At 41.7% G+C, this 22,507-nt stretch overlaps 2 protein-coding genes across 4 annotated transcripts; one reads left to right on the top strand and one right to left on the bottom strand.

The window, feature by feature from the left end:
- The first annotated feature begins 1,223 nt into the window (after window positions 1-1,223).
- smx5 lies at window positions 1,224-3,891 on the top strand. The gene is made up of 5 exons (XM_026158668.2): window positions 1,224-1,303; window positions 1,497-1,564; window positions 2,467-2,497; window positions 2,611-2,670; window positions 3,422-3,891. Exons 1-5 carry the CDS (start codon window positions 1,301-1,303, stop codon window positions 3,545-3,547), a joined length of 288 nt encoding a protein of 95 aa, XP_026014453.1. The 5' UTR covers window positions 1,224-1,300; the 3' UTR covers window positions 3,548-3,891.
- Window positions 3,892-5,095: 1,204 nt separating this feature from the next.
- bcl6aa (BCL6A transcription repressor a) lies at window positions 5,096-20,047 on the bottom strand. 3 transcript variants are annotated; one of them, XM_026158665.2, is made up of 10 exons: window positions 19,666-20,047; window positions 12,701-12,793; window positions 9,174-9,345; window positions 8,861-9,082; window positions 7,802-8,752; window positions 7,345-7,526; window positions 7,092-7,259; window positions 6,877-7,007; window positions 6,495-6,632; window positions 5,096-6,406 (listed from the first exon to the last, which is right to left on the bottom strand). In XM_026158665.2, the coding sequence occupies exons 1-10, from the start codon at window positions 19,691-19,693 to the stop codon at window positions 6,263-6,265; spliced, it is 2,229 nt and encodes a 742-aa protein (XP_026014450.1). In that variant the 5' UTR covers window positions 19,694-20,047; the 3' UTR covers window positions 5,096-6,262. The 3 variants fall into 3 exon arrangements, with proteins under 3 accessions (XP_026014450.1, XP_026014451.1, XP_080154013.1); XM_026158666.2 differs by lacking the exons at window positions 12,701-12,793; window positions 19,666-20,047 and adding an exon at window positions 11,144-11,248; XM_080297887.1 differs by lacking the exons at window positions 12,701-12,793; window positions 19,666-20,047 and adding an exon at window positions 10,615-10,634.
- Window positions 20,048-22,507: the final 2,460 nt, after the last annotated feature.

Here is a 22,507-nt window from a genome sequence, read left to right as displayed (position 1 = left end):
CTACTACGCCTCTTCATTGTCGTAAGGCTGCAGCCTGTAACCTCCACCCATCTCGCTTTTGTGCCTCTGCCTTTGCTCCTGTTCCCATCAGAGACCCAGCTATTGTAGCTCAGCCAGCACACTCATCTCTGATCAGCCTTTCTTCCTCTTTCCATCAAAGGGTCATGCTTACTACATGTTCTACCCACCTTAAAACTCATCTTTATTTCATGACACATGTTTACACACCCCAGTTCTTCTGTGCAGCTCCATGTTTGAGTATTTGTTTGGCTGGAAGATGCTGCATATTTGGGGAATAGTCACCAATAGTTATAGACATGGTTGAAGACATGCGTTGGTGTACATTGGCTGTGTTTTCTTGGTGTAGATGTTGAGGCTAACAGCCTAGCCAGTTCTGTTGGTTTAGTTGGTAACTCTTTTGGAACTGGCTGAGGAGAGAAGAGCAAAGTCTCTGATGAAGTCCAAGTGTGTGAATGTACTCCACTGCAAATATTTTACACATATGTTGACTTTAAAATATGACTGAAATAACACCAGCGGTTGCTGTGTTTTCCACCCTGAGTATTTGAGAATTAGAAGGCCCTATCATGGTTTTCCTTACCTTTCATGTTATACAGTAACTGTCTGTAGTTGAAAACAAAAATCCCAAAATGACAAAGTTCAAGCAAAAATACAAATAAATTCTGAAAAAACAAATTACAGACAAACAAATTCATAATTACAGAAATGTAATTACAGCGACTATGGTACCAGCTGTCTTTGCATTGTGCATTTTTTTCTGCTAAATAAAATAAATAAATATAATTTAAAAGTCATTTTTATTAAGTTCGTGTTTTGTTTTGTTTTTTTAAATTAAGGACCCACACCCTCTCCTAGAAGATGTAATTTGAAACTTTGGATGCATTAATTATAAACTTCCAACATATATTTATTTATTCTTTGGTTGCACCAGAAAAAAAAGATTTTGTATTTTTCATAAGCATTTTGTTAATGTCAGCTGACAGTGTTAAACTTTTTTTAATTATTGTCTCTTTAAATTATATTTTATTTTATTTAACTGATATTTTCATATGAAGTTTTTATTTATTTATTAATGTATTTTTGGGGAAATCGCAATAAAATTAAGTCAATTAGATAAACAACTGTGCAAGCAACGTTTCCCATGCATGAACGTTGAGCTTAGCTCTGTCGCCTCTGTGTGGCGAACTTTAGTAATTACACCCTGGTGTGTCTCAGGAATATTAAGGGTTTGCTACGTCATCGACAGGCGACGCGCCGCTAGGAGAGGGCAGCAGTAAGAATGGTAAGGAATCACGATGAAATTATGACTTTTCTGTAGAGTTTATAGCAGATAGGTGCGGCAGGAGAGAGCCTCTGACCCGAGCACACCTCGGTGTTTCTCTCTAACCTTTATTCTTTCAGCTTTAAAAAAAAAAAAACAACCCACCGCCACGCTAACCGTGCAGCTAACGTTAGCATGTGTTTCTGCTCCGCAGCTTTTTTACTCGTTTTTCAAGTCGCTGGTGGGGAAGGACGTCGTGGTGGAGCTCAAAAATGACCTGAGGTTAGTATTCGTGTTCAATTCGCTCACATAACCTGCTGTTTTCCGGCCTGTGTTGTTTGGTCGGCGATTGCTGTTTGGAGCTTCGTTAATAGTCGCAGCAGCGCTCCTACAGTCACAATTTGAATATTGATTTTTTTTATTAGTTTTCATTTCATTGCAGCAGTTTTTAATACTTCTCAGCTTTAGTTTCTGAATAAAATCTGAAGTGTCTTCAAACAGGATTGAAACTGGACTAAATGTAGCTTAAAGCAAGATTTTGAATCCAGGTTGCAGCCTGTCAGGTCACAGCCGCATAATTACATTTGTTTTAACATTACTTCAACTTCTGTATGTCGGATAAAAGTGAAGCGGAATAAAATGTTTTGTGAGATCAGAGTCACAAACCTGTCTGCTTTGTTTCCGTGTTGCAGTGGTGGTATCAGAGCTTTCTTTCATAGACGGAGTAGATTGAACAAACTACAATGAGACTTTCTTGAACACAAACTGTTCCCTTCTCAGAGTTAAACTCTGGAGCAGGGTCCTGATGCCTGTCAGTAATGACGGTTTTAAAATAAAACAACAGGTTTGTGCTGCTGCCTGTCGTTTCCAGTACAGCTTCTAAAATATGTGCAAATTACTGAATATTATATTTTGGTGATAATTCTTATTGTTTCACCACCCAGACCTGTGGAAATAAATGTTTAAATACCCATAAATTAATCAATAACTGGCATGGAAATCCTGAGGTCAGAAAGAAAACCTCAGAAGTCGTGTTTGCTTCACCTGGGCACACCTGACTGTAAATTCCACCCAAATACCGATGAGCTGTTCCCAAGCCTCATAATCTAAAGATCAATTGAGCAATTTTGGTTTGTATTTGTGAACAGAGTCATGTTCATGAATGTGTGTGTTTCTCTCCTCAGCATCTGTGGAACGCTTCATTCTGTTGACCAGGTTGGAAATAATTCATTTGTTTTCAAACGGAAGCTGTTCAGTTTTAAAATTTCTGCACGATTGCTCACTAAAATGCCGTTTTCACATCGCTGTCCTCTGCTTGCGTGTTTCAGTACCTGAACATCAAGCTCACAGACATCAGCGTCACAGATCCGGAGAAATATCCACACATGGTAAGTTTTGCTTCTGGAGACTTTCCACATTTCATACAGGGGGGGAAAAAAGACTACAGAAACAGATTAGGCTGTCGCTGCTAAACAGGAGTTTACAGTTTTACAGTGTACAGAAAAAAAAGGCTGTTGCAGTGTACTTACAAGGTTTTTAAGGTTCTGCTACAGAGGTCTGTACAACCAGTAAAAGAAACTACATTCTCTGCTGCTGTATGTGAGAATGTAGAGATGCTGCCCTTCTACCTGATGAATCTTTTGATTAGATGAATATTCCAGCGGTGAAAATTTGCACAGGACTTCTGTTTTCCACACAGAATGATGCATGATAAATAATTAGGGGCTCAATTATCCCCCCCAAAAAAGACACACAGACAACAGCTCCTCCCGAGTTATTCAAATATGTTTACACAAATATCTTTTACATTGATTGTGTTTTTCATCTATTATACACAAAGCTTTCAAGATTTCCATCTTTGTTTTCATCATGTATGTGAGCTCCATTTGCTGCTGCTCAGTTTTTAATGAGGTCAGGAGGAAAAACTAAAGTTAGATATTTTTCCCCGTGTTGTTGTTGTTGTTGTTATAATACAGCATCAAGAACATAAGTGTAAACTTTAGCTCCTTATTTAAAAGTTGCATAAAATCAGAGTTCGGACATTAGGAAAGGCCTTGAATGTGCACTCCTTAAAGCTCACCAGCAGCTCCAGCACCGAGTGACGGCTGTCTGTCTTCACACTGTTTTCATTTGCTGCAGCTGTCTGTGAAAAACTGCTTCATCCGTGGATCGGTGGTCCGTTACGTTCAGCTGCCGGCAGACGAAGTGGACACTCAGCTGCTGCAGGACGCTGCACGGAAAGAAGCCATGCAGCAGAAGCAGTGACGGGGCTGCGGGACGGGGGGTGGGGGGTAAGGGGAACAATGAATGGGTAGTTCTGGTTTTGGGTTAAGTTTGTGCAGCCTCTCTTTGTCTCTGAAAATGTGTGTTTGACACTGGGGATCAATCATTTGCAGTTTTTGTTTTCTTGTTATTTTTTTTTTTAATCTCACAGACGGTTTAGATGTCGTCGTTTGATCCCTTTTTTTGGTTTTATATAGAAATAAACTAATCAGAGAGTCCGGAGAGGAAACCTGCTGTGATGTTCATGTTGATGATAACAGGCACGCTTTGCTTATCAAGTTGTGGCTTTTTTATGCCTCTTGGAAATAAACATTATTTTATTTATATTTTCATGACATTTGTGATTTATTTTTTATTTTTTTAGGATGATCTTGGTGACATGTTGGAGGATTTGAGTTTTTGCTGCTGAAGAACTGTTTTTCTATTCCAGTATTTTTGAGTACTGGAGTGTCCACGTCAGATTTTCAGGGCTGACGATCACATTTAAGCTCTGCTTTAAAAACCGCAGCCAAAAAAATTTAGACCTACTCAAAGCAGCACAATTTAAAGCCAAAATTTTTGAAGTTTTTTTCCAGTGAATAATCAAAGTGGTCAAACATCCAGGATACCGGTGCTTGTTTCTGTTACTCCATGTCGCAGACATTAAACTACTGCAGGCTGTGATCTGTCCTTCCAGCTACCGAGCTGACTGAAATGAGCCTGTTACATTTTACAGAAGAATACTTTAATGGCTTTCATGCTGTGAGATGTTCAAATGTCATTAATGGTCATTTAAAAAAAAACAAAAAAAAAACAATTATGCAAAAAGGAGTTGGCCTGTCTGATCTCCTTCATGCTGTTGCTGTTTTCTTCAGCATTTTGGGCATCAAGCTTCCTGCAGCAGTACGTCTGTTTCTGTCCGTCTGCTGTTTTTCATAGGAGTATCAAACTAGTGATTACAACTGGGAAATTACAATAAAATTAAAGCATATTCCCATACAGCTTCCTCTGATCCTTGCACCACCAACACCAATGGCCTAATTCCAGTAAAAGCTTGCACGAGAGGTATACAGTACTAATGAATTCATGGCAGAAATTAACTTTAAAAAAATGACTATAGCACAGAAACATCCAGCGACTCGTTCACTTTCAGGGTTAAACAGTGAAAGTGTCAGGGGTAAATGAGTGCTTCAGTTATTGACAGCTTTTATTTTTTCCTTGGTTTTAGATGGAAAGATCTGGCTGAGCCAACCCTAATAATACATGGATATTTAGAAGAGTTCAAAAGCCAAAAACAAGGTTGAAATCATCTCTTCAATCTCTTTGTTCGAGTCTGTGGCTGTAACCAGAGTGGAAGGTACAATCGTTTGAAATGTTACATGAAAACTGAGTGAAAAAGCCACGGTGAATACTTTCGATTAAGTTTACTGCCACCCTCGCCATCCAATTTCAGCCCAGTGTTTCAGGAACACCAGTCAAATCTGTGCCCGTAGATCGAGGGACATTCCTCATGAACACAAAGTGAAAGAAAATAAAGCGCTCACTCTTGAGTTAATACATAGAAATCCAATACCTTTATTTTACATTCATACATCTATAACGTTGTACAATAATTTTAATGCAGTTAAAAAAAAAAAAAAAAATCCAATCCGAAAACAAGTCCTGAAGATTTACAATGATGAGTCTGCACGTTCAAAGGTTGGTGACGAGCATTTAAAAATATACACTCACACGCTCACACACAAACAGGGATCTAGGACAAGTGGCGTCCTTGAGTTGTACCTTAACAGAGCTGGGCTGAATGGAGAAGAATTCAGTCACCATAGAGAAAGGCACATTGAATACACAGTGTATCTACAAAAACAAAAAACCTCGACATTTACACGACTTTTACCGTAGGATCTAGAACAATGAGCAAAACTGTAAACCTTCACTTATGAAAAACAAATCAACCAACAGAAGTCACACCTATACGAATACATTTGAAGCAAAATGTTTTTCTTGGTCGATACAAAGCAGTACCTTGAAATGCATTTCAACACTTAGATTGGCTCTGCCCGCAGAGAGCAATCCTACGGATATAATTACACAATATGTCACAATATTTATGCAGTTGCCCACTTCGTGCACGCCAGAACCCGACACCGGTTAGAGAGTACCTCATGCACATCCTCAGACAGCAGCAGACATCTGATATGTTTTACACCAAATCCAATTATTTATTTTTTAATTCCCCGCTCACGTGAATATGGCAACTTGACAACATGTACGTACATCTACATAAAAATCATGTATAGACAACTCTATACAGCCGCAAATCCCATTATCTTAAAATATATGTACCACCCGTCAAAATTTTCAATACTTTCAGAAAAGTAAGTTCTCTGATATAAAATACTGTTTTTTTCAAAAAAACTGATTGTTTACATTCCATCCTTCTCAACAAAATAAAGCTTTTTATATACGTACCTTCAAAGCTTAAAAACACTCCCCACATACATATATATATTTATATCTATATAGAAACAATAAAGTGACTAAGACGCCATGTGGCTCTACGTTCACATGTAGTGGAAACCCGTTTAGAATGGCATACGCAGCCAATTTACATGTCTAATAAACACAGTGTGGCACTACAATTTTGGATGATTGTACAAGTTGGGGTTCATAAATGCCAAGGTCAAGATTGCCTCCTTTAAGCTGCTTCCTTCATCTGGCTCAGCATGCTTTCGTCAAGTCAGTGGGCATGTCTACTGTGGACATACGGTACTGGATCTTTGTGTTAGTGATGGCGCCGTGCTTCTGTCGAAGATGCAGCCGTAGCTGGCTCTTGTGGCGGAAGTGCAAGTTGCATTTTTCACACTGAAAAAGAAAGCGCAGCGGCGTTATTTTCACTCGCTTTGGTTGGACTCGACTCAGGAGGTTCCTAACTTTGAAGTATCATTCTTACATGGTAGGGCTTTTCGCCTGTGTGTATGCGGAGGTGGCTCTTCAGCGTCTGCAGGTGACGGAAGCGGGTTCCACAGATCTCGCATGGGTATGGCTTCTCGCCCGTGTGGATCAGCACATGAGCGCGCAGATGAGCAACCTTGAAGAAAAAAAAAAGAAAGAAAAAAAGTGGGAGTGAAACTTAAATTAAACTTTTCAGACATCGCATGTTTTATATCAGCACGTCTATGGGCACTCCTGTCGAGCTAAATATGATTACAGCTGCCCATAATTACAGCTCATTAGCACGGTTAGCTGATAATACAATAGAGAGGGAAAAATTTTTGTAAGACACTCTTGAGTTTAAAAAAATAAATAAATAAATAATGTAAGGGCATAATTACCTGTACAAAACGAGCTCCACACGTCTCACATTTGTATGGCTTCTCTCCTGAGTGGATGCGAGTGTGAGTTTTGAGGTTAGCTGGTCTGTTGAACTGAGCACCACAGATATTACAGCGATACGGCTTCTCTCCTGAAAACAAGAAGCAGCACTTTAGATTTCAGCAGCCCCTAAAGCCGATGAGTTAGATAAATGAGACTCGTGAATTGCTTTTACCTGTGTGGACAGTCTTGTGGCTGGCCAGGTTGCCCTTGTAGCGGAAAGCAGCCTGGCAGCGGTCGCACTTGTATGGCTTGTCGCTGTGTACTTGAAGCATGTGTTGTTTCAAAGCTTCGTCTTCAGCAAATTTGGAGTCGCATTCGTTACAGAAGAACGTGCCGTTTTCTGTTTAAGAGAAAAATCTGATGTTGACTTGTGCTCCAAAAGCGCTCAGATTCATTTTGGAGGTGAAAAGAAATCTCAAACTCACCACAGCTGGAGTCTGAATATTCTGAATGAAGCTCTGACATTTCCTCTGATAGACGGGACCTGGAGTGGTTGGGACAGACTTCCGAGTGCTGCGGGGACTGGGAGCCACAGGACGAGCATGTGAGGCGGTTCAGGTAGTGTGGAGGGTGGCCATCGCCATTCCTCAGAGACCCCTCAAGCGCACTGCAGACACAAAATCGAAAACTAATCCAGTCAGACATTTCAAATCAGATTCTTCCAACATAAATTTTATTACAAAAATAAAAATCCTACAACTATCCTGCCTGATATTTACAAACACTGAATTTCACTTCATGCCTGTTTTTTCTTATAAGAAAAAGAAATTTTATGTGCTCATAAAGAATCTTAAAATCTGCCCAGTGTGTCATCACCTCAACTATACATTTCCTTGTTTTGTTTAAAGCATGCAGATGTGTACGTGTAAAACAAAAACCCACCTGTTAATGATGTTGTTGAGACGACTAGCCTGGGGTACTGGTAGATCCTCGCTGTTGCTCTTGCTCGTCGTTTGTGGGTCAAGGTTCTCCGAGTCGTTGGGGTGGAGGTAGGGTTGCAGGGCAAGGCGTTGAGGTGAGTGAAGCCCAGGATCCCTTAACCCCACCTTGTCCTCCTTGGCGCTCTGATTCAGCACAATGAACTTGTACTTCTTCCAGTTGCGAGCTTTGGGGTCCTGCGTGCCTTGTGGCGTTTGCGCTCCAGCAGCTTGGGAGAGGCTGGCGTTCTTGCTGCTGCTGGACTCTGTCGGGGAGTTGGGCTGGCAGTCTGATTTGAGGGGGCTCTGCGGGCTGCTCATGAGGCTCTTGCGTCCAGCGGAGATTCCCAGGGGATAGTGCTGATGGATGAGATCTTCCTCGGCCTGAGGAGCGTGCTCTTTGCCCAAGTCTTTCTGGTGCTCAAGGGACAACATGGGAAATGCACGCTTCCTTGTGCTGAAACCGACAGACTGGCTGACCCCCTCGTGGCTCTCTTTCCTCATCTCATCGTCTCTCACTACCTCCCTGGAAGCATAGGTGGTGGAGTGAATGATGCCGGAGGAGTTTGTGCCAATGGCTCTGCTGTAGTCTGCCCTGATGCCGCTGTCATGCGGAGGACAGTGCTTGTGGTGGATGCTGCTCTTTGAGAGGTCAGCAAAAGCATTTTTGGTATCGGCCAGCTTGCAGAGGGGGAAGGGGAATCCTGGCATGGGAAACTGCCCGTAGAGATGGTAGTTGCTGGGGGTGCTGACCCCGCTGAACATGTTTGAACCGTAGTGTCTCCCGTCCCTGAACGGAGCTACACGGCTGTGCAAACTGTCAACAACATCATGGGCTCTGTAAGCATGGACATCCTGAGGTAAAACCAAGGGACTGACCAGAAACTCGTCTCTAGGCAGCTTGACAGTCGGATCACTGTGAAGAGAACGAGGATGCCGTAAACATGGAGGTATTCATAACCATGGATTTATTCTTATCAGCAATTTAAAAAACACAAACAAAACAAAACTGGCTTCCACCCACCTGGATTTGATGAATCTGTGGCAGGTGTCTACAACGTGGTCCATCTGCAAGTAGATAGCTGTATTCATGATAGCCATGATCAGACTCTCCTTTAGTGTGAGACGGGAGGTGTACATAAACTCTAGCAGGATGGCAAAGCCCTCTGGGTCCACCTTTGGGTCCAGACTGATAGCACTAAGGTTGCACTTGTGGGAGTCAGTGAAGATAGTGTAAAACAGCCCACTGCAGCAAACGAAAGGAGCAGACATGCAAAGATCAGTCGCTTGTTCAAAAGAAATAGAACGGCACAAACGCCGATTTTAGTTTCACACACCTGCAAGCCATGAGAACGGTCTTGTGTGCACGAAACTGCTGCCTGTTGACCAGGATAGTGACATCTGTGAGGATATCTCTACTGCGCAGCCGGTTCAGGTTGAGCAGAACATCACTTGCATGGCGCGTGAACTGTATGCAGCTGTCTGCTGCGCAAGCCATTTTGTCAAGTTCTGCAAAAAAAAGGGCAAAAGCATAAAGATTATTCTAATTTTTAAAAAAGAAAGCAAGTTTAAATAAAATATTCGTGTATTTGGCTGCCATGCCACAAAGAGTATGTGTGCTTCAAGTAGATGAACTTGGGCTCAAGTTACTGACGATCCTCCGAAGGCAGCACGCACATCACCAGAAGGCGGCGCCATTTATTAAGTAAACACTGTCTAGACATTTAAATTTCTTCTTTGGAGTCATTTCTCTCCCCCTCACTTTCTCTCTCTGAACCTCTGGTTAACAGCTCAATGCAACAAACTCCTTTGCACACGTGAGCATTTTAAGACCATCCAGACCTCCAGACGATATAAATGTGCACGGTTTAAATACACTCCACAGAAAGAGAAAAGTTCATGTTGGTCATTAAAACTTGTACATTTTTAAGGCAAACACCTGCGCATTACGCATTAATGAGCTGTAAGATGGGCGTTGTGGTCTCAGAGTTGGGGCTCTCCTTCAGCGCATTCGCAGCTGTACAAATAAAAGCGAATTGACTAAGTTATTACTCTAAACTTTTTGTTGGCACACAAATAACCTCCAAATTTTAAATTCATCCGCAAGATGGCCTCACCATGGCACTTTTTTTAAACTCACACCGGTGCAGCTGGGAGGGTAACACAAGTGAGAGTTTGACTTGTTTGCTGTGGTAAAACCGGTGAAGCCCCGCAGCGCTGCGCAGCGCATGTCTTTAAGCGCATTTCTGGGTCAATTACTGCACGAGAGCAAAAAACTAACATTTAATTAACTGAAGGAAGAATCGGCTTCACGAGACGGCAGGGGACTCATAACCGGATATTTACTTCAGTGTAACTAGACACGTCCGAAAATAGAACCAGAACAGAATGCACCTTAAAGTGACTGATGGCCAATCATGAAGTACTTTCTTCAGTACTTCCCCCCCTCCTCCTGTGAAACAGAAAACCTCCGAGGAGTATCACAGCTTTTAAACTTCATTTCAGTGATAGGACGCGTTTGTATTTATTTTTAAATCTAAAAATATCTATAGTTTTATTTTCATTTCTCGGGTCTCTCGTCTCAGACTGCGCGTAAATTACTGCACAACCGAAACTGCGCACGTCTGGGTGAAAAGCTCTCAACTCGGCGTAGTTTGGTTATCATGCAGCGAGCTGTCACAGTGGAAACATGAGAGACAACTTGTAGCCTCTGCCGCGGAAAAAAACCACACACACACACTCAATCGCTCTCTCTCTCACACTCACACACACACACACCTTCCAACTCTAATATTTCCGCTCCAGTGTTACGGTAACAGCGGGGCTCGCTGTGCGCAGCTCTTTGCGCTCCATTAGAGCAAATTACGGAGGAAAAAAGAAAAACGCTGAGAACCTGCGGCTGCCACGCTGCCAGCAAAGTTCGTGTGAAAGCGCAGCGAGCCCACTCAAAGTGAATCACCGGGCAAGAGCGATCGCAACCGCCCGGACACCTGATTTCACGCGATCTCCGGGCGGCACACGCTCATCCAGCCCCGCCGTAGCTACAGCCTCCTGATAGGACGGGCTGTCAGCGCGAGCGTCGCGAGCCGGAGCTCAGCGGCGGCCGCCGCTCTCAGCCCCGCCGCCTCACTGCGAGCGCGCGACCGGGCTGAGAGCAGCAGCCGCTCGCGCTGTCACAGCCCGTCAAACAGCCCAACAAGCACACAAAGCACCGGCATACATGTCGAAAACAGCAGCAACAAATAACACATAACAACTTCGCGCCAAATTAAAGCAGAAAAAAATAATATGGAATTTAAAAAATCACCTGGTAGCGCTTTCCTAGAAACTTCTTGCATCACCACTTCTAAGAACCCCAGTTCTAAGAATCAGACGAGCACAATTCTCGGAATTTGAGCCCCGGACCGTACCACTCTCCCGGGGCAGGGGAGAGGGACCTCCCGAACTGCGAGTTAAAACAACCCGTTTCCAGAGCAGATATCCCTTCCGATTTTCACGCAAGGCGGCTCTAACGGCGAGAAAACTTAAAAGCAGCGTTTAAATAAGCACAAAAATGTGTATAATATTTTAAAAATTTGAACATTTAGCAGCCACATCCCCCGCCTTTTGGTTCGATCCGCAGTCACAGGACGTCGAGCAGGCGACGTCACCAGTTCCTTAAACCCGGCCCCCGAAATTCTCAGAACTAATTTATATTCCATGACTTAAGCAGCGCATCGTTTGGCTGCCCGTCGTCGCATTTAACACACAGACCGTACATGTACAGCACACAGACAGCCCTCTTAATTAGGCCCATGCGGACAGGCTCGCTCCTCTCTATGTCCACGGTTCTTTTTTCTTTGTGGTTTCCTGCAGGTTTGCTGTGACCACATAGACGGAGAATACATCGAGTCACCACCGGGGTTTGTTGCAAAAGGAAAGCTTCGATAGATTTATTATTCACAAGTACTGTAGGCAGCCTGTTGAGCAGTGTGGATGCCACTTGTTTTGTTTTTGGGGTGTTTTTTTTCTGTCAGTTAATCAGATTTTTCACTAGGTAGGTTGAGAGTTTTTCTTGTGATATTCTCATGCGCGCATAGCGGTTTCTTGCACTGCCTCTGCCTTTTGGTTTAAAAGCAGGTGAATCTGAGCGGATTGTCGCTAAAACAGCTGCTAGTAATTGAGAGCTTCGGTAAATGAACTTTGAGATTGTGTAGGAAACTTGCAGAAAGCATGAGGTGAGCTGAGGAAGAAGACTGCACAGGAGTGAATGCATTTATATTTTTAATAACGTTTTTTAAATTATGCGAGGAGGTGAGATGTCAGGCTCATAGGTAGTGTGTTTTTGGCGCTATTATAATGTTATAGACGGGGAACTTGTATTCTGTTTCATGCTGCATGTACTTGTCCTGTTTTTCTGATTGGATTACTGGGATTAATTGGGAAGGGGAGGATGCCTGTCAGGTGATGTGCACACTTTAAATGCAAAGTGAAAGATTCCTGGAAAATTAATTAAATGCATTGCTGTGATTTTCTTCCCCCCACTCTACTTTTTTTTTTTTTTTTTTAAATTTAAGGCATGTGTACTCCCTGTTGCATCATTTCACAGAGTTGGGCAAGAATAAACTCCTCAGCCTACTGGAAGTGTGTTTTACTTGGTGCTTTCCTCTCTGAAACCAGCAGCAGCACTTGGGCGTCTGCGTGAAACTAGAACCAAGTGTGTAGATTTGTTACATCCCTACATCGAGGGTAGAAGTGGTGTGAATTTATGCGCTTATTACTCGCTAATAGTTGGCTTCTGTGTCTCGTTTAGGGGATGCCAATAACTGAAAAGTACTATTCATTTCATGAGTTTGTGGGCTTGCATTTACTGTCAGTGACTCACCCTGGAAACTTTGCTTGTGGTGATTCCAAACCACGGATTCCCCGTCTTTTCTCATCCCGTTCACTCCTTGGCACAGAAGGAGCATTTGCTGAGCTGGAGAATATAACACAAAATAACAGTAATTATTGGAAATATTAGGTCGAATGAATAACAGACTTATGTCTCCTCGAAAGAAGAGACACAAGTCTCCAAGTAATTCACATTTGTGGTTTCTCTTGTGTTTTATGAGATATATAGTGGGTAGCACTGATTAAATATTCAAATAATGCATCTGATCTGCATTTACTGTAAATATTAAAGGGCAAAGAGTGACTGAAGATCCATTTTAGTGGAACATACAGCTGAGTTATGTGGATTTGTATTTAATTTATAAAGCCTTGTAGTCTATCTTTTACATTTTTGTAATTTAATGCATTTGTATAAAATTCAGAGTTATTTTACATGTTTTTTCTAACTGTCCACAGGTCAAATTTTTCTGAGAGAAAATAGTTTTAAAATATCTGACACCACAGATTGCTTTTTCACAGCCCTTTACCTCTGAATTCAGCGAACAACAAACTGCGTTTCCTTTTCTTTTCCTTCTTTCTTTGTTTTTTTATTAACCCTTTGCATGGCGACACACTCTGTAACCATCATTTCCCCGTGGATTGCCCGAGCATCCACCCATCTGGATCCGGCATCCCACTAAAAACACTCCAGGTGTTCACAAACCATTGGGGAAAGGGGGGGAAAAGTCTCCAAAATAATTAAGACGCGCGCTTTTACAGCAATCTCCGATTCAGCATTGCCAAATAAAGACTATGTTGAGCTCCAAACAAAGAGCAGCGTCAACTTTATTTCAATCCACTTGGGGGATGTTTAAGGCGCTCCAGCACAGTTATGCATAATGCACGGCCATAAACCATCCAGGAGTTCGGAGAGAGATGTGTAATTTACCAAGGCCCCATGCTGTGCCCGGCTATAGAAGGAAGAGATAATTACTGCAAATCCTTGGCAAACTTTTACTCAACCAGTTCCTAGCAAAAATAAATGACCCACTTACAGAGGACAGAGAGACAGTGCTGAGTGGCTGATCAATATGCCCCCGTCTGAACTGATAGAGAGTGTATTATTGCGTTATGAACAGTTTATCGGTTAATCCTTGATCTTCTTTCAGGCTGTACAATTAAACAAGCGTTCGTGACGTCTGGGTCTCGGCTCCTTTGTCTGAGCACCACGCCGTTCAGAGACAATATAAACAGGCTGTGACAGTGATTCAAGTCTGACCGACCGGTAACAGCTGCACATTTAAAAAAAAATCTTGTACACTTCTGACACAATGTGAAACGTCTCTAAGCCGTATCATTGCCTATACTTGGAGCATGATAGGTCATTGAATAGAAATGCCCACTGACAAAAGCCTGAGGCCCGGAGGTTGCCTCACTTTTTTTTTCATAAACTGCACACTTTTGTCTCGTTTCACAGCAAATTTCTGCCAACTTCAGTGTTCATTGTCAGCAAAGATGTGAGTGTGGAGTTTTGTTCTGAGAGGCATGATGCAACCGCACTGTAACACCAAACAGATAATGCTGTTAGCTACAGAGGTCTTTTTAGTTCCTTTCTTTAAAAGAATTTCTTTTTATATTGTTGAGTTTCACTTTTTTAACTCCATGCATCCCAGAAGCATTTTTTTTTCTTTCTGCATTTGTCCACAACTAAGTTTCTCTTTGTAAAACACAATCACTACTGCAGGTCTGAATTGTGGCACGACTGCAGCGTGGCAGTAAAAAGGGTTTGTTTTCCACATCTTATTGTATGCATTTGTACGTTTTCCTTGATCCTCCGTCTGATGAGGTGATCGTAAACACACCGTACTGCATGCATGATTTACAGCAACATGAGGTGTAATAAATAAATTCACTTCAAAAGACTTCCTGTGCAGGTAACGATGAGCTCACGTTGCTCAGAATCTTGCCTTTTGCTTTTTTAATTAACAGACGAGTCATATTGTGGCGTGAAATCATGTCTGTTTGCAACAATACTGCCGCGTGTGTCTGCACTCACACGCTTGAGTTTGAACGTTGCTTTTTGGTGCCCCTTGACTAGGTTAAACGCACGTGCGCGCGCACACACACACACAGGAAGATTACCAGCAGCTCAGAATCACAGAGATAAAGAGCTTGCAGACGTTCACATTTATCTAAAAGGAGAACAATTATTATATGTTCATGACAAAAAGCGATCATGACCATTTTTGCAAATGCATTTTATTCAAAGGGTGATTCCTAAATAGTCATCAGTGTACTTTTTACACTGTTCAACAGAGGTCCTGAAAAGCTTTGAGAAAGATTTTTTTTGTCGTGTTATTTCCAAAACAAAAATATCATTCCACTTGCAAGAAAAGTAAGTTTTGGAGCAAGTTTCTTCAGTGCGCCTATGTGGATAACCTTGAGTTCACTAAGCAAGCTACATGCTAAGGTTATAGTCAGAGCAGAGGCGTGATGGTAGGCCAGAATTCCAATTTAGTCATATCAAAGCATGTAGATTCAGGACTTTCTCAAGGCCAGCTGAGAGGAGCCAGGAATGCAGTCTGCAGAGTCGAACTTGTTGGAATTTTCCACACATACCGAAAACAGTCTCCTGCCAGTGTGCCATCTGCTGGTTGATGGGTCAGTTTCTTCCACGGAACATGAGAATAAATAGTGGAAGCATGCGGCAATCTCTACCATCTTCACTTATCTTCACAATCTGAGGGCTTGCATTTTTTTTCACACGCCCAGGGCTGCAAAGCGTTCGAGTTCCATGTGCACATGAGGAGTTGTTAAATTTGGAAACAACTTTTGCAGACATTACATTTCAAAGCCTTGTTATGCATCTCCATGTGGATTCAGTTTTGTATTTTAATAGAGGTATCCGCATTCTGACAGGCAGCTTTAGCACAAGGATTCAAATGGTAAACAAGTGGGTCTTATTTCTTTGCACCACCCTCCGTAATGATCCAATAAGAACCATCTCTCTGAATCGACCCCCCTTTCCTGCTCTACTGTCACAACACCTATTAGTTAGCATCAAGCTGTAGATCTTGGTATGCTGGAAGTGCACTGGAAATTTTTCAAGGCTCCTTTCTCGTATCGCAGCATTTTTGTTTTGTCTGTGTGTTCTGGCATGTGCACTGGATTTATAACCACTGTAATCCCAAACAGATAGATAAAAAAGATCAGCTTTTTGAATGCAAACTGACCTAAACACTGACAAAATGAACAGAAGATCTTCCTGTTAAATACTGACACAACATTTGGCTGCTTCTAAGATGTTATCTACTCCATTTTAGGCTTTCTGTTATTTTAATGTTCCCACTATAACCTCAATAAGCAGCTTCTTACTAGAGAAAAAACTATTTGCTGTGCCATGCAATATTGTCAGGTTTTGATCACATTATACTATTATTTTAATGGGCCTGTTATATTTTCAATTGAGTCTTACTGTAAGAAAATTACAGCTATTTGCTCCCTAGAATATGAATCCTGTGGTATCATAATCTGTCATTTCTATATTTCTATTATTATCTCAAAAAACGTTTTCTTTCAATAAAACAACGACAGTAATTTGCTGTGTAAAAATGCGAGCTTTAAAGTGCTGCTAGTTGTTGAGTTGCTGTTAAACTCATTTCAATGTTCCAATAAAATTGCTGTAATTTCTTACTGTAAAGTCATGGTTATTTATTATGTACAGTATAATAACATCAGTTGTTTGGTTGTCATTATACAATTATTTTAATGCTTATTTAAGGTATGGTAATTTGCTGTATATAACAGAAGCGTTACAATGTAATAGTGTTAGTTATTTGGTTGTTTTTCTTTTGTTCCTGTTCTGATCTTAATAAACTGTTTTTATTTGAACACCTTTTTGGTAATCTGCTGTATAGAATATAAGTTTTACAGTTAGTCGAGCTCATGCGAGTCTCACCAGAGAAGAAATGCTGAATTGTAACATAAAAATCTGCACATGCACATAGGTTAATGTTTTCCCCTCAAAGGCATCAAAATGCACAGAATTCCACTGTTTTACATCAATTTAGTTAATTCCACATTAAAATTTAATGTTGCATGGATGAAAAGTAACTTAAGTTTATCTGATTGGGATGCGGTGGGTAGGGAAGCACTGCTGTGCTGCGTCTCTGGAAAACACCTGCTTCTGCAGTTCAGCATATTAATTTCATACTGTGATTGGACATAATTGAGACATTGTTCAGCTCTTTGGTGACACAGTGAGAAAACACAAACACGCTGTCTCAGCTAATGGCAACCAGTGATTTTAGTGTCTCGTGTTAAAAGCGATGCACTGTAAACAGACCTTTGTGAAAATGCCGAGCGCACAGGTTCAGAACGATTAATTCCAACCTTGCTGTTCTCACTGTTTAGGCAACAGAGGTAATATTTGGAGTGTATTTCCACTGTGCTGATGGAATCTTCCCCTGTCAACAGGTTTGCGGGGATGTAAACGGTCCGGGCTCAAAGCTGCTAAACCAGTTTGAATTCTTGTGAATGTTCTGAATGTTCACTCCCACTGCACAGCGACGCTAAAGCGTTTGTCAAGTAAAAGTAAAACTGAAGGGGAACACTCAGTGGGAGCACTGCTGCAAACATGAGTTTGTAGAAATTCACTCCACACAGATGCAGTCGCAGCAGTGTGTTTTGTTAGCGGGGACTGAGCTCTCACGTCGCCCCCCACTCCTCCCCCATTTAACTGTTGCAGCTCTGCCTTTGCTGGTTTTTCCTCTCTCTTGCCCTCACACTCCATCATGCTGCGGCCCAATTTTGATTTCCACCATATCAAATTCTCACATGTTGCACTGCTTCCACTGCCAGGTCAAAGTAGCCGCCTGTATCCAGTGCCAACTGCTGATACTGGTCTACAGGGCTGGCTAAACAGGAATTACACACACCTAGCTCTAGGCCACAGTTCAACAAGAGCTACGTACAAAGCAGCAACAGTGCACTCAACACATCCAGCACTTCAGCTCCTTGTCTCTGCTGCTTCTGTGCTAGAAAACTCCTAAAATATGAATGCAGTCCTGGGTAAAATTCTTGTTAGACTAATATACATTTTTAACTACCTCAAATCCAGATATGGGAAGTCACTGCGGTTCCAAATATAAAACGCCTTTCATTATAAACACAGGAGCTTTGCCATTAGCCCTCATGTTTTGGTCGAGAGTCCACATCTGCATTCATTGTTGCCAGCCTGTATTTGTATACAGTTATATTTTTATATCAGCTTTTATGTGCTATCCTCCAGTCGAAGCAGTAAATGGATTTAAATCCAATGTGGAAACGTGGGATGAAAGCAATCCCACCAAGCCCCAGAAATCAGAAAACTCTGGGTGCTGACGTGGATTCAAGTGGAAGATAATTCCAGCATTTAATGTAAATAAAATATCAAGGAAAATATCATGCATAATTTATTAATGCACATTTACATTTCAAATGTTAATATGCAGATAAAGAAAGTGCCATGACTCTCTTTTTTTCCAGGCAAAGCTTAAAAACGTATGTGCAAGTTTTCTCAAAATGTGTTTCATTTTCTCACAACACTGACTGCCTCATCAGCACCCACACCCAGTTAATATATAAAACTAGACAGCTCTTTGTTCTGAATGATTAAAAAAGAAAAAAAAAAAGAAAAACTCCCACAGATTATTTTTGCTGGGAAAAAAAAATCTGCTCCTATAAGCGTCACACCTCATTAACCATTTGATCGAGTTCAAAATAAAGGCTCTCTTTTTTTGGCAGTGAATGCATTTTTGATTCAAAGTTAGTAACACTAACATATACTGCATCCCTTTGTGCCTTCATTAAAAGCATCTCCACAGCCCAGGAAATGCCAGGTGGAAGTTCATATTGTGACAGATCCTGCGCTCGACACATTCTTATAATTGTTATCTGCTCTACATCACACAGTTACCTTTGATATCTGCTGCACTCTCAGAGATGCTGTGCTCTGCATGCACGGGACCACAAACAGTTCTTAGTACACATCACCACATAACAGAAAATTAAATTTTCCAACCAAAGTGTGGATTGCACCGAGCACTAACGTTCTTTTAACTGTAAAACAAAACATTACACCCAAGAGTTTAGCTTTTGCAGAACATAGATTTATCTAAACCACTCACCTTTGTTTTGTTCTGTGTCCTTTGTGCACTCACGAGAAGATTTTTGGAGTCTACACTTGGCATGAAAATCAAAAGTGAATCAAAAAGGTCCCTGAAATTGTTCATATCGCATCTTTGCTTGCGCTAAATGTCTATTTTACATGTTTTTACATATTGCAGATAAAAGCTGTGAGGGCATTATTTATTGGAGTCTGTACTTCCATTTGCTTATCAGATGTCAGTTGTTTTATCATGACCTGCACTCACTGTATGTCCTTTTTTGTTACTTTGCATGGTTGTTCATATTGTGGCTGCGCAGACAATTCAGCAGTATATTGATTTGATCTCAGAGATTAACTGACTGACATGAAAGATATATGGAAATTTATCAATACAGGTGTTAGCAAACAGTTTCTGGCCTTCCTGTCAAAGTGTTTGGCTGTCTGCCATCCTGCTGAGGTATGATGTTCTTACTTTGACTTATGAATGATGAATAAAAGGGAAATAGTTTCAATCAGGTTAGCTCGTCCTACCTCAGAAGCCAAATTAAATACAATTAGAAGATCCAACAAAGGAATTTAGTTTATAATGATAACTTAGCAAAATGCTAAAATGCTATTTCATATGCTTGTAATGTTATTTCTTAACCTGTTGGAATATCTTTGTCTCTTGTACGATGGACAAAAGTAAATTAGCATTCAACAGATTCAGAAATTTCAAATACATTTCAATTAATTAAAAGTTTGCTGATAATTTCTTCCCTTTTCAGCAAAGCTACAATCGTCATTCATTAACCAGCAGCAGCACCCAGTTTTTTCTATTTTTTACTCACCTTTTTTCTGCTGGAAGGAGTGAGGCATGATGGGATGTGTAGTGGGAATAAGGTGGCAGCGCTGATTTTTGAACTGCACGCTCAGTTAAGGAACCGGAAGCGCCTCTGCTGTAGCTTGAAGAATTGTTTTCACCAGAGTTTTATTTGTCTGGCAAGTAGCTGGATGATCCGGGATGCTGAGGCAGACCGGTACCAAAGCCTCGCTCCTGAGTCGCAAGCAGCCAAAGCTTGAAGGGACGAAGATGGAAAAGGGCACCGAAGCGGTGAGTTGTCGGTGATGGAGAAGCTCTGGCGAAGCCTCGTGTCTGTCGTTGTGGAGCAGGATGGGAACGCTTCTGGAAAGGCAGGCACGGCAGCGGGGCTGAAGTGAGTCAAATCCACTGAGCACGCTTCACGTTAGTGAAATGGTCCACAGGGCATCTCTGTGGCTCTCTGAGCTGATAGGCCGCCTGCACTCTAGCGTTCATTGATTGTAGCACTCACAGTCGCTCCACTTTTCCACGAATGCTAAAACCGTGGGGCAGGCTCAGTTTTGAAAAAAAAAAAAAAAAAAGAGAGAGAGATTAACAGCCTGTAAAATAATCCCAGTTTTCTATATATATTTCATTTGAATGAAGAGTCTTAAATCCCATTAAGCCATAGCAGCACAAACCATAGACTAGCAGTGCCTTTAACATGGAGGAACTCGGGCCATCTGCCAGATCAGTTTTTCATATAGGGCAATGACACATTGTTTTATAAACAGAGCTTTTATACAACAGACATTTCAGTGTCCCGAGCATTAATCTACCTAAGCTTATCTCAATCCATGGAACTAGATATTGCTCTTTATAACTTGTCTACTGGAGGGGGTGTTATTACATCACACCAGCTGTCACTCCAACACGGCACGCCCAACAGGAAGGTCAGCAATGTTTCAGCAGGAGACAAAATTAGGGAGCAACGCCCTGACAGGAGTAAAAAAAACCCTGATATTCATCCTAAACTGTTTTTTTGTTTGTTTGTTTGCTTTTTGTCATAAGGTACTAGCAACTAATATATCTGCATCTCATTAAAATGTAATCATTTGATGGCAAAAGCACAACACAACTGGTGCTTGATGAGGTACTTGTGAGCATGAAATCCATACTGTTAAAAGCATTTTGCCAAATGCATGTGCATCAGTTCTAATCGTACTTGACACCTGATGTTGAACTCAGATTAAATGAATACACATGCTGTCTGTGCAGATAAGCTCACCTCACCGGGTAAGAACTCCCAAAGCTCTTACCATTACCAGCATTACATGCTGCACAGCTTTACTATGTCAGCTGCAGGCAGTGTGTTGGATAGAAATGCTATCATCTTTATGGAAAGGCGTCACGTGGCTACATCAGAATGTGCACTTCTATGAGCAGAAGAAACTAAATATCAGAGAAAAAGCAAAAGATATACTGTATTGGGCGTTTGACAGATCTATCCACGTTCAGTACGTTCATCGCAGCCACGGGATAATCCACTGGATGAGTGGACTAATATTCAGCCAATCCTGCTAAAGCCAAATTAGTCCAACACATTTCCATCATATTTCAGAATAAAGCAGCCCTAACAATCTGAGCTCTTGGGATACTGATGGCAAATGACCGGTGAGCCCTGCAGATCCCTGTGATCCAGGGATAAACTTCCCATGAAGAAGCCTAAGCCTCTTAAGTGATACACAAATGAAAGCCAACAACAGGTCACACCGACTCAGAGGAAAACTTTGATTACTGTACTGTCCTCTTCCTGTCACTGGCAGCCCCAGTGAGGCGGAGAGAACCTGGGCAGCATCGAAGGAACAAAACAATAAAACAACATCAAGACTAACTAAGGTCCAAGCGGTCACCCCCCCTCTTCTTCCACCCTGAGGCTTATAAGAGGATGGCTTCTGTTGAGCAGTGTATGAGTGACCTTAATCATAGGGGATATTTGGGTTTTATTTGGCAGCGATGTAACGCACGCGGTCATCACTGCGTTCGACTGGCAGGCATAAAAAATGAGAGGGGGGCAAGGTCGGTTTGCAAAGTGTAATCCATATCATCCCGTTACAGAGGCTGCACATGCCGGTCGCCCCGGGCCAAACAGCATCAAACACATTTTGATGCTGATAATGATGTCGGATTATGCTGTCATCTGATGTAATTTCGGCCTGCATCAAATTAACAAAAGAGGGATCAACCGAATTCTTTAAAAGAGGCCTTTTTAAGTTGTTGTTGCAACCTTCTAGATGCAAACTTGAATTCATTTCATGTTTACTTTTATCCAGGCAAACTTATACATAACATATTTCTAGCTTGGCCTTTCCCTTGGAAATATAAGATCATCCTCGCCCGCCACAGCATGCCTCGCAGTGATTCTTATCAAGACTTTATATGAAATATTTTGACCCTGCTCTGTCTGGAGAAAAAATTTACACCTGCTTTATTTTCCAAAAAACCCCCAATTTAATTAAAACCCTTAGTACTCCGAGAAGACCAGCTTGAATTTGTAGATAATTACCAAGCCTATCTATCAAGTGTGTCACTGTCATATTAATCATTTTTAACACTTAAAGATCTGAAATGTCTGATCTCCCATAAACGGTCCCCAGCATTGCACCGGTGCAGTTTCCTGGAGCTGTTTCAGGATGTTTGTGTTTCAGATAACCTTTCTAAAGGGAGTCGACTGCAGGTAATTATCACGTAAGCGAAGGAAAATACCTGCTTGTCATTTTCTCTTACCTGCTATCACGTTTTTCACATCTGAAATCTAGCTCCACTAGCAAGCAGCCTTTGTTGTGCCGACATGGAGCTTCCATCGCATCCATGGCTGTCGCTATCAGCTG

This window comes from Astatotilapia calliptera, chromosome 23 (assembly GCF_964374335.1).
Source record: "Astatotilapia calliptera chromosome 23, fAstCal68.1, whole genome shotgun sequence".
NCBI classification, from domain to species: Eukaryota; Metazoa; Chordata; class Actinopteri; order Cichliformes; family Cichlidae; genus Astatotilapia; species Astatotilapia calliptera.
This window is presented reverse-complemented; position numbering and strand designations above follow the sequence as displayed.